General features: G+C 39.2%; 1 protein-coding gene across 2 annotated transcripts in view; it reads left to right on the top strand.

Annotated features, from left to right (window-relative positions):
* BNC1 (basonuclin zinc finger protein 1) overlaps nt 1-19,205 on the top strand; it is a 186,301-nt gene that overhangs the window by 143,652 nt on the left and 23,444 nt on the right. The window contains exon 1 of one of the 2 annotated variants that reach the window (XM_020966213.2): nt 16,341-16,467. The exons of the other annotated variant lie outside the window; for it this stretch is intronic. Coding sequence (XP_020821872.1) covers nt 16,459-16,467 — 9 coding nt within the window. The 5' untranslated portion in view covers nt 16,341-16,458. Of the gene's footprint in view, nt 1-16,340; nt 16,468-19,205 lie in introns of those variants that run through there. 2 annotated transcript variants of the gene reach the window in all.

Raw genomic sequence — 19,205 nt, 5'->3', positions numbered from 1 at the left:
TTTTTGCACATACTTACACTTGTGCATGAATATCCTTTCAAAGAGAATCTCCTTTAAGGTTGAAGCTTCTCTTTTGAGGTGGCCTATTTTCAGACCCATCTAGTACTTAATTTTTTCCCCTTCTGTTACTCAGGTGACCAGCCAATAAAACTAACTGAAAACTAAATATGCTGCTTCCATTGGCTGGTCACTAATTTAATTGACCCTATGTCTGAAAGTCAACAAATCAGATGTGGGGGAAACAAAACTTAATCTGTTGATTGTAAACATTCCATAGTCAAACCTTAAAGGATGATAATATTTCTGGTTGTACCATTTTAGAGAACTAAAATGGTGCAACTAAATCATAGATGATAGATGACAGGGATTATTGTCTTCTTGGTTTCTCAACCTGTATTCTACTGTGAAACAGTCCAAGGGGATCTGTCAGTCAGTCAACAATTATTGATTTAGGCACTGTGCTAAATGAGGGGGATACAAAGAAAGAAAAATGTTGCAATGGAAGACAAGCACACACAGGAAACCCATTTGCTCTGTGCTCTATGCTACCTCATGGACAACTACATTCAATCAAGGTGGAGAACCATTTGTGACTAGTAGAAATTAATCAAAAAGTTACTTCTCTTTGGTCTTGAATTAATAATTGATTGTATCTAGCACTATCTAATGAATAACCAGTCATATGTCATTGTTTTAGCATTTTATTATATAAGATAATCAATATTTATTCATCCATACCTATATCTATGGAGCATCTCTCTCCCCCTCTCTCCATCTGTATATAAATGTGCATATAAATAGATTTTCATTGTTTTTATACTCAATACCCAAATAATTGGAGGATACAAGGAGGCAAAAGTATTAAAAAAAAAAACACTGATAATTTACCAATTAAATACCAAATCCCAAAAGAAACACAAATATGATGAAAGCAGTGGGGAATTAGAGTTCGTTTCTGGTGATCCTAATGTGTGTATGTGTTAGTGACTAATTTTTCTTAAGCCTTATGGTACCATGAAACTTACCAAAGGCATTTATTAACAAATTACAGAGAATTTAAAACAAAAAAAACCCCAATTTTTAAAAGCCAAAATATGATAAAATAAAATATTGCCTCAAAATGCTGACTTAGAAAAGTGAAGTACCTTAAAAAATACAGCTGGCACATCCAATGATGTTCCCAGTTATAAAGAAAGTGCTTATTTTGTGAGACTAGTTGGGGAATCATTTTATGTCAATTATGAGTATGTGTTGAATATGATGTATGTGATAATGTGAATATGTAAAGTAAACCTTTGTAGTATTTGATACCATTATTAGAAAGCATCTTAAAAAAAGAAACCCTCAGCCTTTTTAAAAGGTTTTTCTTCAGGGGTTCTCCTACAGCAAATAGTTTGAAAACTTATCCAACTCCTCTTTTTATAGATTAGGATCATGGATTTCAAGCTCAGAATAACATTCTAGTCCAACCACTTCATCTTACAAATAAGGAAACTGAGGTTCAGAGAAGTTAAAACTTGTTCAGGGCCACATGGCTTTGTAGACAGCAAAATAATTAGTAACTCAAACTGACATCTGATTTTTATAGTCCCGTCTTCCCTTGGGGTAAGAGCCCTTAAGAAGTGTTTTCAAAGGTTTAGAATTGTAGTTAATCATCTTTATTTTCTTTCCTTTTTGAAAAGGATAACCTCATTATTCTATAAAATGAAGGACTGGATTTGGTTTCCTCCCCCTCTCACAGTCTAAAACTCCACAAACCATGAGTCTACCTTTTAACTTAGTCCTATATTTATTTTCTCTAAACTCTTTTCTGCTCTACTTTTGAAAGAAATATAAGTTAATGAATCAACATATCAGTCATATTCCAAATTCTCGATTGTAGCCCTATTACTGTCTAGTGACTGTGTTCTTTAGTCACACTGTATGTCACTCATGTTGTTTATGAAGTCAGAAGCTCTGCATTTTTAATTGAGACTTGAAGAGCTAAATGGCCATTAAATTTGCAAATGGCATTAAATTTGAAAGGAAGGATCTTTGATTTCCTGGAATGTGGGAAGTATTCTTTTCCTAAGAATGGGAGCTTCCTTTCCCAATGCAGATCACAACCTAAGATCGAAACCTATCTGTGATTTAGACAACTTGGGCAGCTCTAGGGAGTTGCCTCTGGCTCTTGGATATTAAGTGACTTGTCTAACACTACATAGTTAGTGTCAGAGGCAGAATTTGAACACAAGTCTTCCTGGCACCAAGCCCAACCCTATATTCACTATACCATATTGCTCTAGTTTTGAGATTTGGTTTTTTGTTTGTTGGTTTGTTTTTTGCTTTGCTTTTCTAAATTTAAAAAAAATATATGTTTTATATTCAAAGAAAGATCAGCCTTCTTCCCTTCCTACTTCCTACCCATGCTGATAAAGCAAGAAAAACAAAGCCTGTGTTGCAAGCACATATAGTGAAATTGTTATAGTTGTTTAAAAAAAGAACAAATGAAATATAGAACCATAAAATTTTGTTTTGTATATTCACCAAATCTTACTCATTACAACTCTTCCTTCCAAGTTCTCATATGTTCATTCAGCACAGGGATCAGGTCTTATTTTTCTTTGAATTTTCCCTAGTTCAGTACTTTGTACCTAGTAAGGGGCTTAATAAACATTTCACAGAATCTCAGATTGAAAGGGACACTCAAGGCCATATGGCCCAGCAGAGACCTGAACAAGAATCCTGTCTGCCCAATATCCAAGTTATCTACCCGTTGCTTGAAGCCCTATAGTGAGGGGGATCCATTATCTCCCAAGGCAGCTCATTCCACATTGGGATAGCTCCCAATGGTTAGCAAGTTTATGGTTTGTTTTACATCAAGTTTAAATTTTCCTTCCTGCTACTTCTATTCCTAGTTCTAGACTCTGGGGAGAAGCAAAACAAATCAAATCCTACTTCTGCATGATGGTCTTAAGATATTTGAAAACACTCACCATGTTGCCTCTCCCTCCCCCAAGTCTTCTTTCATCTTGGTTAAACATCTTCATTTCCATCAAATCCGATATGGTATTATCTTGAGGCTCTTCCCAATCCTGGTTATCCTCTTCTGGACACACTCTAGCTCATCAATTTTCTTCCTACAACATGGCAACAAGAACCGAAGGTAATATTCCGGATATTGGCTGACCAGGGCAAAATGTAGCATGATTACCATCATCCTTGTCTTTGTCACTATAGCTAGGTACTGATTCTTGTAAATAATGAATCCCATAAAGTGGTTGCATGTATTCAGATTTATACAAATTTTCAAAGTTATAATTATGTAAGATATGGTAGTTGGTTCTGGCCCAATGGAAATATGCAGTGTGGGTTTGAAAAATGTGAACATTTCAGGGGGTTCATTGTTTATGCTAATCAGGACTTGACTGTGTTTTTCTCTTAATGCAGCCAAACATCGCATCAGCATTTTATTTTTGGCCGCCGTGTCACACTGTTGACTCATGTTATGCTTGCAGTTTGCTAAAAGCCCGAGATAATTTTCAGATAGATTGCTATCTAGCCACCCCCTTCCCCCAGCTTGTATTTATGAAGTTGATTTTTTTTAAACCCAAGTGTTAAGACTTTACATTGATTTATGTTAAATTTCTTCTTATTAGATTCATCCAAAATATCTCAGCTTTCTGGCACCTTCAAATTTTATAAGAAGTTATGCTATACATGTCAACATCCATACAAAAGTTAAGTAGCACAAAACTGAGCACAGATAGATGCCTGTGGCCACTTCATCATAGACCTCCTAGAAGTTGATGGCAAGTCATTGATGACTGCTTTTTGGGTCTGGCCAGTTCAACCAGATTCTAATCCTCCTAAATCTGCTCTCACCTCTCCATCATTTACACAAGAATAGGATGAGACTGGCAAATGTTCAGGAAAATCTAGGTAAATTTTTAAAAGGATACCAATAAAAAAGGAATACAGGTGATCAGCAATCACAGAAGTAGCTCCAGTCAAGGAGAGGCAGTTATTATGTCATCTCTCCGTCAGGGCCAGCTAAACTCTGAGTGACAACATTCGTTATATTCATTTTCACCATGCAGTTGAAAGACCTGCCACCACCAGGCCAAAGGGACACCCCCTTTTCCCCTTAAGTTTTCTCCTTCATTTCCTCCCCCTAGCCAGAACCCATGTGGGCTACTTAACCACTCATATGGCTTGAATGAGATGGGAATCACTAACTCTACTCTTCCTGGTGAGATGTGGAAGACCACCAGGCTTTGTAATTTTCCCTGCCTCGTATACCCTGCAGACCCCTTGGCATTATCATCTGACCTGCCGGCAACCTAAGAAGCCCTGGGCCTTGTCACCTGCCCCCCTCCAATGAACTCTTAAGAATTTCTGAACCTTCGCATCTGCCCTGAGCTAAATTTTCTTTTATGGGTTGTCTCTCCTAACTAGAGTGAGCTCCTTGTTTTTTCTCTTTGTATGTCCAGTGCTTAATAGCATAGCATATAGCAAGAGCTTAATAAATGTTTTTTCATTCATTTATGTATTCATTCATTATATCATCCTCTTGGTCTACCAGTCTAGTAATCTTGTCAAAAAAAAGGTTTTAGTGGTCATTCCAGCATAAACTGTTATTGAGGAAACCATTCTAAGGCATTTTGATTACTATTTTTTTTCTCCATCACTTAATGATACATTCTAGAATTTTTCCAAGAATTGAATTCAAGCTCACTGGCCTTTCAGTTTGTAGACTTCATTTCCTTCCTTTTTTGGGGGGGGAGGGGGGCTAGGCAGTGGGGGTTAAGTGGCTTGCCCAGGGTCACACAGCTAGTATGTGTCAAGTGTCTGAGGCTGGATTTGAACTCAGGTCCTCCTGACTCCAGGGCCAGTGCTCTATCCACTGCTCCACCTAGCTGCCCTCTTCCTTTTTTTGAAAATCAGGATAGCATTTGCTCTTCCCAAATCCTGGAGTAGCTCTTCAAGTCAAGTCAGCAAGCCTTTGTGAATCTTCAGGGGAAGCTAGATGGCACAGTGGATGGAACACTGGATCTGGAGTCTGGAAGACTCATTTTCCTGAGTTCAAATCTGGCCTCAGACATAGAGACAAGCTGTGTGACCCTGAGCAAGTCACTTAACCTTGGTTGTCTCAGTTTCCTCATCTGTAAAATGAGTTGGAGAAGGAAAAGCCAAACCACTCTAGTATCTTTGCCAAGAAAACCCCACAAGGGGTCACGCACGAAGAGCCAGACACAACTGAAACAACTTAACAGCAACAACAAATACTTAATGCCATACTGTGCAGTGGGCTGGGAATACAAATACAAGCAGGGAGAAAGATGATCCCTGCCCTCAAGAATCTTACAACACATAAAAAGGAAGATGAAACTCTTTGGGGGAAGAGAGGATACACCTGTGGGTAAAAAAAAAAAATGCCAAAGTCCAGAGTACAGCCTAGACTGAAATGAAGTCTTCCACTCTCCATGTTTTACATCTGCCAGTTCCTTTCTAGATCTCAGTCTGGATCATCTGTGTCTGGTGATCTAGGCTAGGAATAACATATCTAGTACAGTGACATGTTCTCTTACTATCTGTTGAGTTATTTTAGTTATCACCTTCCCTGTAGCCATTTTTTCTGACATTTCCATTTCAAAAAAAACCAATTTCCTTGACAGAGAAGATAGGTAAAATTAAGCTGAGCAGCTCTGTATTTTCCTCATTATCAGTTGTTGTCATGCCACTCATCCCCAGCAGTGGGTCGTTTCTTTGACCTTCCTCTTTCCTCTTCCCCATGTAGGTAAGAAGGAAGCCCCTTGCTTCCTTAGTTCCCTTGGCAGGCACAGCCAGTTCTAAGCTTTAGAAATCCTGCCATGAATCTTAGAAAATCATGGCATGCTTTAATATTCATCCTTCGTTATTTGCCTTGTTATTTGCCCAACTTCCAGTTTCAGTACATCTTTTACTTTGGTGGGGGAGTTCCCTGTATATCCACTCTGGTGTCTTTAGACAGCTTCCTCTTTTCATCTTTATCAAATTGGTTTTCTTTATGCCTTTCAGAATTTCATTACTGAGAACTTCCTATTCCTCCAGCCCTGGTTCCCCTGTAGAATTTCAGGCCAATGTGATCCCACCTATCCTTTCTTTGGATACTTTGAAATCTGATCTTTCAAAATCTAGAGGGTGTGCCAGACTTGCCTCTTTTCGATGGAACTTCCCTGAAAGCTTCCCATCATTCCCACTGCAGCAACTCGTTCCTTCTTGTTGTGGACAGCCAGATCTAGAATAGAATTTGTCGCTGCTTCCACTACTTTTCAGAGGATAAAATTATCAAGGCAAATCAGGAACTTATTAGTTACTGTGCTTAAGACACAGTGCATACTTGTATAGATATCTGCATAATTGAAGACCCCCTATCACTACTATACTTAATGCTTCCAATCCAGAAATCAGATCATTCTTGTACTGTAAACTATATTCAAAAAATCCAAATCTCATTCTCAGACATTACTTTCTTAACTAGCTGTTCATTTCCTAATATGTTTGCTGAATGTTGAATTAGCCTAAGAAAATATACATGATAGAAAGAAAAGGGATTTAAAAATCAATTTAGCAAACATATGGAAACTTTTACTTCCAAATGAGAAGCATCCCCTTCAAAGAAGTCACCTTAGGAGGTGAGACCTTGATTTCAACTATGCTGCCAATGCTCGGAATTCCTCTTTGGAATTGCCTTCAGAGCTAATACATGAGCCACACAGGAAACCAAGTCTCATTGTTTTATTACCACACCTACATTTTTAGCCAAATAGTATTACCCAGCTTAATCACTTGCCTTATTCACCAGCCAAAGCTCTGAATGATCTTGAGCAGTTAAAAAAAAATCAGGTCTACTCTCAAAAAGCTGAAGATTGGCTACCACTGAGGATATTTAGAAAACTGTATCACAGGTATAGAAGTCAGCTAATAAGAAGGTTGCATGCACATGCTGATCAATGAATGTATTTCTGGATTAGGTAGGTGTTCTTCCAGAGTAACTACTTTAAATGGAACATTTCTCATTTGGATGGTACAATTTTTTTTAGAGATTAGTCATATTTCCTGATAGTCACACCTGATAATATGAGTGTCAATACTCAACTTGCCCCCAAACCAAATTCCAGTGGCAGTATATCAGAAGCCTTCTTCCCCACCTCATTGGAACAGAAAGGAAATGTAGCACTTGAATTTATTTTAGACCTATTGCTTAATGGCCTTTATTTATTGGCTAGAATTGTGAGTTGTATCGAGTAAGACAAAGCCCATTTGGAAACAGTGAAGGATAAAAAAGCATAAGGGAGAAGAGCTTGAGATAAGAGTGGACCAAAAACTACCAGTACAACAGCAGTGTTTGATTATATTTCATGTAATCTAGTAATCTAGTCTCTCAAATGGGCTGTGGTATGCGAAGCTTTTTTAAAAAGTCTTCCACCGTATAGAACACATTCTTTTTCACGTGCCTTGCCTCGATGGTGGCCCTATTTATTTTGATTGCTTTTCCAAAAAAAATATTCTTGGTATTTTTTTTTGTCTTTGCATCTCCTGCATTTCCAAATATGTCTGTCCTCCCTCACCTTACCCAAAAAGCCATTTCTTGTAACACTCTATCTTTCTTTTTTAAAGAAAGAAAGCAGAGAAGCAGTTCTGCAAATCCAACATATTGACAGAGTTTGACAATATGTAGCATTCTGTACCCAGAGTCCCTTACTTCAGCAAAAAGGGGAGGGAGGTTCATTTTCTCATCTCTCCTTAGGGGCCAGGCTTGGTCATTATAATACATGGTGTTTGGTCCCTTTTTTGTTGTTTTTGTACTTTCCTTTTATATTGATGAAGTCAGTGTATATTTTGTTTTCTTGTTTCTACTTTGCATCAATTCACTTGTCTTCCCATGAACATATTCCATATATTCATCATTTTAATGGCATGGTAATATTCCGTTATATTTGGAGGTCTTGTGTTTGAAAGGGGGAATGAAGAAACTTAACAGTTGTTCATGGGGAAGCAGCAAAATTGACAGAAAGACCCGGAAAATAGGAACAATGACTAAAAATTAGAGGAAATGGGATTGTCAACTCTGGAGAAGAAAACTTTAAGAATAGGGAAAGCACAGGCAGATTTAGACTGCACTGAAAGGCCAAATTTAGAAAACTTGGCTGTAGTAAGTCTTATGGGTTATCATGAAAATTGTGAAAACTCCTTAGCTAGAGATCTTTCAAAAAGGAAATGCTCATCATCCCCTCTGTCTGAGAGATGTAGGCCCAAGCAAAGACCAGCAGATGAACTAGAGGTCCTTTGGAGGTCTCATTTCACCCTTGTGCTAAGCTATTCTCCTTCATAGAAACCATCAAGATTGCCTAAAAAGCACTTAGAGAAAATCATTGGATAGAAGAGATGCTCTAAACACAGGTTACATATCTGCCTTTGAAGATGGGATGGTAGAAGTTTAAGGTCAGTTTTCCATTTTAAAAAAAATTATTTGTCAAACAGCAGAGTAGTTCTAAAACTGTAGGTTCTGGAAAAACCACTTGTTTTTAAGCCTTCCTTGTACCTCTCCCTAAATTTGATGTTGACTTCCCAGGATCATTTTATTCCCACATTTTATTTTAGTATAGGGTTATGGGACGCATCCTTGTTGACAAGTTTTGTCCAGTGGAATATCACCAGAATATCTGGTAGACGTGAAGTAGTTGTGGTTATAAAGTTTCATGAAGGACTTGATTTTTCATTTCTTGACAATCTTGTTGCCCATTGCTAGGGTCACTTTGTGGGAGCACTTGATACCAGCCACCAGGACATGGCTGTAGAACCTGTCAGAGGTCCCATCATCTGTGTTCTTTTTTCTTTCCTTTCTTTTTGTAAGGCAGTTAGAGTTAAGTGACTTGCCTAGGGCCACACATCAAATAAGTGTCTGAGTTCCGATTTGAACTCAGGTCCTCCTGACTCGAGGGCCAGTGCCCTATCCACTGTGCCACTTAACTGCCTCTGCATTGTCTGTGTTCTCGACAATAATGGCTTTGCGTTCAGAGTCCCTCCTAGCCAGAACCAGCACTACCTTCTTGGATTTTAATTTTGACATGAAGCGCAGCATGCTTCTAGAGCCAAAAGCTAGTTTTCCATTTCACTAGGGACAAAAATTCTTAAACAGGACAATGGCTTACCACAAATTATTATTTATTTTCTTCAGTTTGTGGGGGGAAAAAAATCAGGCATCCTGTTTAAATGGTTTTTTAAAAAATTTATGTCTTTTGTTTTTATATGGCCAAAATTTCTCCCACTATTCTCCTCACCTCCTAGAATCATCTCACATGATCCCAAAAAATTTTTAAGAAAAAATCCCAGTCCAAGCCAATTAACACATTGAGGAAGTCCAAACATATATGCACTAATTGCACACTGTGGAACTCTCGCCTCTCTGAAGGGGGGAGCAGGGGTCTTCTCATATCTCCTCTTTGTGGCTTTGCTAGCTTTTGTTGCTGTTTGTAATTTCACAACATTCACTTTTGATTGGTTTTTTGGTTGTTCTTTCTATTTACATTGTTGTAGTCACTGTGTGTATATTGTTTTCATGGCTTAGTTTACTTCATTTTGTATCAGATAATGTAAGTCTGTCCATGCTTTTCTCTACTCATCATGTTTGTCACTTCTTATAGCAAGGTTAAATATTCCATTACCTTCACGTACCATGCTTTGTTTATCCACCACTCATCCAGGGGACATCTACTTTGTTTCCAGTTCTTTGTTAATACAAAAAGTGCCTCAAGAAATATTTTTGGTATAGGGGCTTGCTTTCTTTATCAGTGACCTCTTGAGGTATATACCTAGTAATGGAATCTCTGGTTCAAAGGATATTGACATTTTAGTCACTTTGTGGAATTCCAAATTGCTTTTCAAAATGATTGTACTGATCCACAGCTCCACCAACAATGTACTAGTGTGTCCCTCTTCCAGCAGCACCTCCAGCATTAACTGTTTCCATCTATTGTTATCTTTGATTAGGTTCCTGTTAAGAAGAAATAGGTTTTCCTTCATAGGATATTTCCTTAGTGCACAGACCACAAATCAATGTCACCTTAGGAGACTGGGGAAGGGGTTCTCCGATTTCAAGGCAGCAGGTCAAGGAGATGGGAAGAGGGGGGAAAGTTAGTCAACACTTGAACTTCTTACATAGAGTAATACTGGAGTTTCTGCTTTTATTTTTTGCCCCTGGTTTCTATACAACTGATTTTCACTCCATTCCTCCTCTATCCATATTTCAAATAGCAAATACAAATATGTAACTCAAGAAATTAACTGAGGGGCAGCTAGGTGGCACAGTGGATAGAGCTCCAGCCTTGGAGTCAGGAGGACCTGAGTTCAAATTCAGCCTCAGACCCTGGGCAAGTCACTTAACCCCGACTGCCTTACCAAAAAAAAGAAAAAAAAAAGAAATTAACTGAACTATTGTAGAACTAAAAGTTCCCAGAAATGAGCCTAACCATGTAATTTTTTTTTGTTCCTTTGCTCACATTGTGAGGTTAGAAGAGAAATGCCAGCTTTCTAGTATGATTCAGTGGATTGCCATATGTTGAAGGTAGAAGGGGCCTTGAGACATTGTTCTAATACAGTCTGGTTATAATGAGGAAGCTGAGGCCAAGAGAGGTCCAGTGACTTTTCCAAGGTTACATAGCAAGATAGTGGCAAAGCCAACTGGAGCTGGCAACTGATAAAAAATTGACATGAAGTGACTGGCAAAAAGGAAGGTCAGTTTCACACGCTAAGCAGATGTGAATGGTGATAACCACTTAGGCAATCTTTTTTTTTTCTCCCAAATCAAAATGTGCCTTACTTCCTTCAAACAAATACACCTTAAAAGCCACTCACTTCTAAGTGTTCTTCCTAAGTTTGTAGGGGTTACATTTCATTGTTTATGCCTGTTTTCTTTCATGTGGGACAAAAACTCCCAACTTGCATCTCTGCTGAAGACAAATACATGAGAGAAGATGATTTAGAATCAAACTGGAGTTTATATTTTGCCTTGTTTTGCTTTTTTTGTTGTTTTGTTTTGAAGATTAGGTTCCTCATACTTATCTCTCATTTCCCTTATTCTTTTCTTTTACTTAAAATTGGGAAATCTCATTCACAAAAAAAAAATTCAGTCACCATGCATTCACTCTAGGTAGAATTACACATGCCTACTGGACACTTTGATCCCCTGTCTCTGAAAGCTGGAAACACCAAATGAAACATCATTGGCCTTGGAAATTTAATTTTCTCTAACATACAAGGTAAAGGTAGAAAAAGTGAAATCCAGACAAGAAGAGGGGAAAGTGGAATGGACCCATGTGAAGGGAACCACAGGCAAGACAGTATTTTGGCAGCAGAACTTGAAGCCAACCTCACTTGGCTAGACTTCATCATCCTTCTCTCTCAACAGAAGGCTGTTTCTGAGTTCATCTCTATAGAAATTGCAACATTTGGCCTCTGTGGCAGTATGATCTGTACCCAAGGTGTTTGTTGTGTAGGGGGAAGCCTTGGCTCCTACTTGCCACTCTTAGTCAGGTCCCAACACCATCTCATGTCCCAGATGTGCCCAGACCTGCTGCCCCCAGATGGATGTCTTTTGGCAGTAGGGTGAAGGTAGAAGGGTTCATCCTCTCTCTTGGTGTTTCCTGACACACTGTCTTCAGAGGAATGTGCATAATAGACTCCCTGTATTGATCATGAGATCAATAAAGGAGAGACAAGTCGTTCTTCACATTCTTTTATCTCATAAAGGACTTGATTTTTTGGTTTTTACCCAATATCAGTGGACCCATTACTGGTACAATGCTTTCTGCCACCTATCAACAAATAGTTGACTTGCTTTCCACAATACTATCAAAGTGTTCAGGTGCTGGGGCCTCTTCTGACTAAAGCAGAAAACCTTCCCTTCTGACTCCAGTGCAGTCTGAAACCCTGTCTGTTATTGGTGGTCAGATCCTTGTCCCTTTTTGGTGATTATTAGTCAAAAACCATACATGCCCAGAAATTGTCCTTAATGCCATAATCTACAGCTTGGTGATTTCTCTTCCAAAAGCCTATGTGTTTTTGTTTTTGTTTTTTTCTCTATTGGAAAGAACATTTATACTCCTGAATGGGGGGTGGGCTAATCTATTAAAAAAACAAAACAAAACACTTTTCCTTTGGAAACTGCTGTCTTGCAACCTATTACCATTTTACAACTTATGAGTCATGGTAGAGACTGTTCTGGAACATGAACCTAGGACAATTTTTACCAAGTTGTATAATTTTTTTAAAAAAGGTGAGTACCTAATGGTTATGGCAATGTGTAGATTTTGAGGATTTCATTTCTTTAAAACAGAAGTTCCCAACCTGGACTATATGAACCTCCAGGGGATACAAGAAGGTTATCAAGGAATATGGGAATACTTGGCAAATAAATGTATCATGCTATTGAAATTAATCTCTGTATACATATCTCGCATGTTCTGATTTATGTATGTTGTCTTCCTATGAAAACAGATGTTCCTTAAGGGCAAGTCTTGTTACTGCTATTTGTGTCCTTAGTGCTTAGAACTGTGTCTGACAAATAGTAAGTCCTAATCAATACTTGATTGTTTAACTGATTATTTATTTGGGGCATGTGCATGGTAAACATGAGAATTTTTTTCATATTGAATAGTGGGTAAGAGAAGGTTTACTGAAATCCATGACATACAGGATCAGAAAAGGTTGTAAATTCTTGCTTTATACTCTTCTCTGTACTACTTCAGGGAGGGAGAGAGATGTGCTCCATAGAAAATACTGTTTTCTTAAAAACATTGGCTCATGGGATAGTTAATTCTTAATTTGAGTCTTAGTTCTGTTACTAACCAGCTGTTTGACTTGAGGCAAGCCATTTTCCTTCTCCAGGTCACTATATCCTCATCTATAAAATAAGAAATTGGACTAAATGATCTCTAAGGTCCCTTCTAGCCTTAATATTGTCTGATTCTAAAGTCTTCATTGCAGTGGTCTTTGGTGGGTTTATTTGTCATTGGCTTTTTTATTTTCTTTTCAGTCTATCCTTTCCCTCCATCCATCCCCTCTTTTTTTAAAAAAAGAAATTGAAAATCTATAATAATGCAAGTAGAAACTTAAAATTACCCTGCTGAGAAAATGCAAGAGTTAAGCTCTCAACACAGCATAAATTGATCAGTGGTTTTACATTTTGGATTCCCATTTGGAATGTTCAAGTTTGGTTGAGTTCCTGTTACTGTAGGAATTCTTAACATTGGCACTTCCTGACTTTGTCCAGTTAGAGTGTGCTCATATAACATGCTGTTACCCAAGGTTTCAGCAGGCAATAAAACTTGTGTTTGACCCCAACCAAAAATGTTTTGACAATCCAATGCCATATTCCTCCCCAAACTAACTGTGAGGCATCAGAAACCACGGCTTCCTGATGGTGAACAAAGTACATCACTGTTAAGCCAGAAAAACTGTGGCCAGCGTACCAGGAGAATGGGAACTTTCTGGATGGTGAGTGAGTAAAATCATCTATTTTCCTAAAGCATCTTTCAGGTAATACAATGGGAAGAGAAGCCAGTTTCTCTTTTTATCACAAGCGGAATATTTTGGACTTGAAGCTGAATGGGGGGGGGGATGCCATATAGTTCCACTGATCGTGATCCCTCTTGACCCCTAATCTTGAGCCCATCTTTCCTCCTTTTTAGAAGAAATCTCTTTTATAGGTGCAAAATAGGTCCCAGATGTACAAAGAATTAGACTTATTTCTATGAGACACACAATTGCATTGTAAACGTAGTCTTTCTGTTTAAAGTCACTCTAAGGGGCTCTGCACATGCATGGTGAGTACTGGCCACTCCTTTCGTTCTTCTCTCTTATGTGGAATCATGTGTGTAAGGGGAGAGATGCTCTTATGTAGAATGATGGAAAGAGCTGAGGGAGAGACTTGGGTTTGAGCCCCACCTCTGGTCCCTTAAGGCCTGGCTGAGTGGCCCTGGACAACTCACATAGGCTCTCACCTTCAAAAAAGATTATCTCTGTGTCCTCCTCCAGGTCTAAAATCCTGGGCAGGCAATATGAGAAGAGAGGAAGGCTGCTGGGAAAGACAATTGCTAAGTCATCTTCCTTTTTCCATGCTACTCCTATTTGCTTTAATCCACAGGAAGTTCCCAATGTCCTGCTTTACCAAAATCTTTCAAAACCTTCCTCGTTGCTGAAAAGTTAACAAAAAACTGATTTAGATGCGGCTTTGATTTGTGGGAAGTCAGACATTTAACTAAAACAAATGTACAAATCCAGTTCAGTGTCTAGCATGCTCAAAGCGCCTGTCCAGTTTCCTTAGGCTGAAATCATGTCAAATTGAATGTTATTTGTTTTAAATGGGCTGTTGTCTGGGGCTTAGAAACTTTGTAATGTGGACATTGGTATCGTGGGAATATTTAAAGTAACTGAACACATCTCTACAAATGGAAGGTGGCACGTGGGGTTCTTCTGGCAACCGAGTTCTTTTATTGGCCATATTAAAGTTAGACATATTAAAAATTTTTTTTTCATAAAAGCATATAAGTTGAATCAACCTACATCAGTACTACTCCGGTGCAGTTTTCTCTTCAAGCTGAACAGCGGCACCACTGAACAAAGCCAAACTTTTGTGTGTGACTTGTATTAGGTTAAAACACTAGGAGAACGTGCAGTAATAGTAATGAAGATGAAAATGATGATCACAGTGGAATCTTGACAATCCAGCCCTCCATAAAACAGTGAAGTTGGCAAAGGTCTTCTCAGGAGACCCTGGCCTACCCTTTCTGTGAACTCCTCCCTCCCCGGTGGCGACTCATTTCTCCCTTTCCCCTTTTCCCCACCTTTGGCCACCTAGTTGCCCTCCTGACCCCCCAAGCCTCTTCTTTCAGTCAGAACTAGAAATGATCTGATGCCGTTTGCACTTGTTGGCTCATTTGAACTGCAGTTATAGTGTGTCCCATCAACCAGGCATTTGCCTTTTAAGTCCCTTATCTCTCATCATGGTATAAAAGGCTTTGCCTCTCATTAAAGGAATGTTAGGCATTGGGAAACAGGTGGGGAGACATGCTTTTGGAAAGGGAAGGTCCAAAGTCATACTTCAGGTTCATCTCTGAAAAAAAATAAACCCAATTTATCCTGCTTACTATCTGTGTGGTCTCACTGATCCTCAGCATACTCATCAGTAAAAGAAAGGCATTGGACTAGCTCTCTAAGGTACCTTCCAGAACTAAATCCTTTGAGGATGACTGTAGATGGATCATAAGAGATGAAGGAGCAGTCTCTCCCACTTGTCAGCCCCCCCTCCCCAACCCTGAGTCTTTCTGCCCTCTCCCTGTGGAGTCCAGCTCCAGTGGGATCAACAAGCTAGGTATGGTTGGGTTTAGGCTACAATCCGAGTTACAATGTTTCTGACTTCTTCCAAGACCTTGAGCTAGCCTGCCCTGGCACAGCCCACCCCCACCATCCCCCTCTGGACTCGACCCCTGCCTCTCCCTTCCCCCTCCTTTTTTGAGCACACATTGGACTTTTTTCTCTCATAACCTATCCCGTAACCTCCCCCTGCTTGAGGGGGCCCGTATTATGTTATGCAGACATCTAACCACCTTATTTTAGCTATTATTTAACAATATTTCCATATGTTTTCCCTCCTCCCATCCAGAAAATTTACCCCATCCCTCCCCCATATTATTTCTACCTCTGTCAATGAAGTTGCAGATAAGAATGTGTGTCATTAGAATGCACCCTCTTTGTAGATAGTCACGATTGCATGTGCATCCCCTGACTAAAGTAAAATTGTTCCACTTAAGTGTGCAAGAGAAACCTTCACAGTGTTTGCTGTTTTAAATTGGAGATAAAAAGGAATGCATTTGTGCTATAAGAAAAAAGGGGGGGGGACTTAAAACCTTCAGCTTATTTGCAGATAGGTCTGTGTTCTCCGGGAAAGTGTAATGGGCCTCAGGTCAGCTGCATTGATTTAATGCATTACTCAGGCTGCCTGAGCAGGGGGAGAATCTTCTTAGACCACATTAGAAGTGCCTCGAGCCTCTATGACTTCTTTTGATCAAATTTCTGTGAATGATGAGTGTCATGCCCTCTTCAAGCCAGCTGTGAGAGGGACTGCTCTGGGACTCCTAGGGCATGCTGGAACACACCACACCGGGCACAGAGATGAGAGCTTGCTACAAAGGTGAGAGAGGCAGACACAACTTCGTACTGGAGAACACCGAGGGGGAGGATCTTATTTCATTCCCGTCTGCGGGCTGAGTGTACATCAGACCTTGAGGTGCTCGGATTCAGACGAGAGGAAAGGGGTGGGTGATGGTCCTGCCTTCTTGTACTTGTACAGACAAGAGTGTTTCCAGTATTTCTTGTGAGAGCTCACCGAGGAATGGGAAATTCTTTTAAAGCTCAGGAAACATAAGCACCAACACCATGGCTGAGGTAAGAAAAGTTCTCATTTTAGACACTGGAATGCCTGATTGTAGTAGACAACTTTTTTTCTCATTTTGGGGACTGTGGGGTGTGTGTTGTAGCTGGAATGATGGGGTTTGTGGAGGCGGCCCTTTGAGGGAGTGTTGTTGGTTCGGGCTTTAATGGGTTCTAATGCTGCATGTTGAGGCATTTAATGAGTTAATTTTCAAAAGAGCTGCCATACCTGGGCTGCTAGGCTGTGTGCTCCCAAACCCTCTCAAAGGGGGAAAAGCTAAAATTTTAGCTTACTGCACCTAGGTATAAACACCAGTTGGGTAATTGTGTTCAGACTGAAGTGGTCAGGCTCTGAAAACCTGATGATGTCTAATTGTACAAGTCTGGGATATACATTAATCACAATAAAAAATCTTTGATTTGTGACCTAAATGTATTCTAAGGCCAAGTGCTTTAAGCAAATACATTAGAGTTATTGTGATGTATAAATGCACTGGGAGACCAGAAAGCCACACAGCTTCTCTCTGGAGTTCTTTGGGAATACATGTCTAAGTGTTCAGGAGTCGAAGCCTCATGTCTGCATTTTAGACACATTTCATTGCTGACTCTCTCTGCCTCTCAAAAACTAAAGCCAGTAATACTTTTTCCAAATGAGGTAGGCATCTACTTGGCATTGTTTGGTTCCTTGGAGTGTTTTTCTTTGAAGTAATTAAGCAGCTAAATAGCTGACATTTAAGACAGGCTATTTTTTCTGGCTAGATTTGGTTGTCTTGTGGAAAACTAAACATGGCCTCAAATGTAAACTTAAATCCATTATCATTTTGCTAGGCAGAATTATACAGAAAGCAGAGTGGCAATTACTGTCTTTTCCCCTACCCCCAAACTCCTACCATTTCCCAAATATTTTCTGTAACACAGAGGTTAGGAAGGAGAGCTGTGACTGATGTAAAAGAGTTTCTGGGAAAATGTAAAATTACTTTCCATCTGGACTGTCAGGTTTCAGAACAATTTGTAAAAGTCTGGATTGTATTTCTGAAAAAAATCTCCTTGGGGTTAGTTAAAACTGAGAGTTACATTGAGTTTTTAATCTTTCTAAATGAAAGCCCAATAAAATGGTCACTTGTCACTTAAAAAAAAAAATCCACAGATCTGGGATTTAAAGCAAAGTAGCTTAATAAATTGGCCAGACGGTGGCATTACATGTTATACTGTATTCATTGGGTTGTGAGAGCTGCTCAAGTCTGTAATAAATCCCCCCCCCCCTTTCCCTTTTTAAATTCATATAATTGCTTGGCTTCTCAAACCTGGGGAGCTGATTGTTTGTCTTATCTTTGGGTGAGCTGACTCTGTTCTATGTTGCAAAACCTGGAGGCAGGCTGGGTTTCTTAGTGTTCTTGCAGTCTGCAAACGGAGTCAGCTTCATTAGTCTCATGATGGCACATCCCATGCATGGCTGGTGTTGCCACTTCCTTCCAGCTAGTCCTGGAGCATGATCCGGGCTGCCTTGGTTTGGATAAGCTTGTAAGGATTTGTCAGCCAGATGTGACAAGATTGTCAAGAGGCAAGTAAAGGAGGAGATCTGATATTAATCAGTGCATAGCTTGGAGCCAAACTTTCTCAAATGCTGTGTAGTAACATGTTCTTCTCATTTAGTGCCTCTCTTTGTGGCTCTGGAGCTGCCACTGGTCTAAGTTTGACGGTTAAATAGGATGCCAGCTAACAGCCTTTAATTGTATGAATAAAATTCTACTGGGGGCGGGGGGGGGGAAGGTGGGAATCACACTTTGTATTTTTTTTTTTTATGTTTCCTCCAGATTTTATAGTTAGATTCACTAGAGTCCTCTGAGGATGAGAACACTTCAATAAGGCTAGGCTCCTAGAATATCTCTCTCCAATTCATGGTCAGAACCAGCTTTCCTATTAGTACTCAGGAATCATAAGGAGGAGGGGCCCACTGATTTTCTGGGAAACCCTGTCGGAGGTGGGTTGCAGGAGGGACATTTTGAGAAAATTGTGTGTACCTCTCTGTGTGTGTTTATGTGAGAATTACTGCCATTTGGTTGACACAGGAGGTAGCATGGATTTTTTTAAATGGATTTTTGTGTATTTAAACAGTTAAAAATTAGCAGTGCTCTGGAATATATAGCATAAGAGATGGTCATTTTTCCAGTATACTGTGCAAACCTTCCCCCCCATAACAAATGTTGGGTTTGACTTTTAACTTATCATTAGATTTCTGCATTATCATTGCACGACTTTTTGGAAGAGTTTTAAGTTCAAGGGTACATTAACAAGCATAGAAGAAGAAGCCATAGACTCTGATGTTTAAGGTGAAAGGGATCTCAAAGTGCCACCTGGGATTATAAAAATCTGAGAATTTGGGGGAATTAACCCAAAGAATATCTAAGCATTACGACGCATGTGGCGAAAAAACATATTTTAAATGTTAAATAACTTTTGCCAATCCTAGGAATGCACATCACTTAAATGTTACAAAGCATCAAATGGTTTCAAAAGTACAAATTTTAAAGTTTAAGAAGAACTACAATTAGTTTTTACTGTGAACGATTTTGGTTTTTAAAAATTAGATTCTCTATGAAAAAAGTCACAAAACTAATTTTTAAAAAATCATAAAGATTATGATCATTACCTTTTTTATCTAATATTAAAATAAAGACTGTTATTAAGTGTGATTTCACCAATAAAAGTGAATAATTCATCTACGCTGCTGTTGAATAAATGGATATTATTGC

The sequence above is a fragment of the Phascolarctos cinereus genome, unplaced genomic scaffold, assembly GCF_003287225.1.
Source record: "Phascolarctos cinereus isolate Bilbo 61053 unplaced genomic scaffold, phaCin_HiC Scaffold_3;HRSCAF=262, whole genome shotgun sequence".
Classification (NCBI taxonomy): domain Eukaryota; kingdom Metazoa; phylum Chordata; class Mammalia; order Diprotodontia; family Phascolarctidae; genus Phascolarctos; species Phascolarctos cinereus.
Note: the sequence above shows the minus strand (reverse complement) of the source record. Positions and strands in the feature narration are given on the sequence as shown.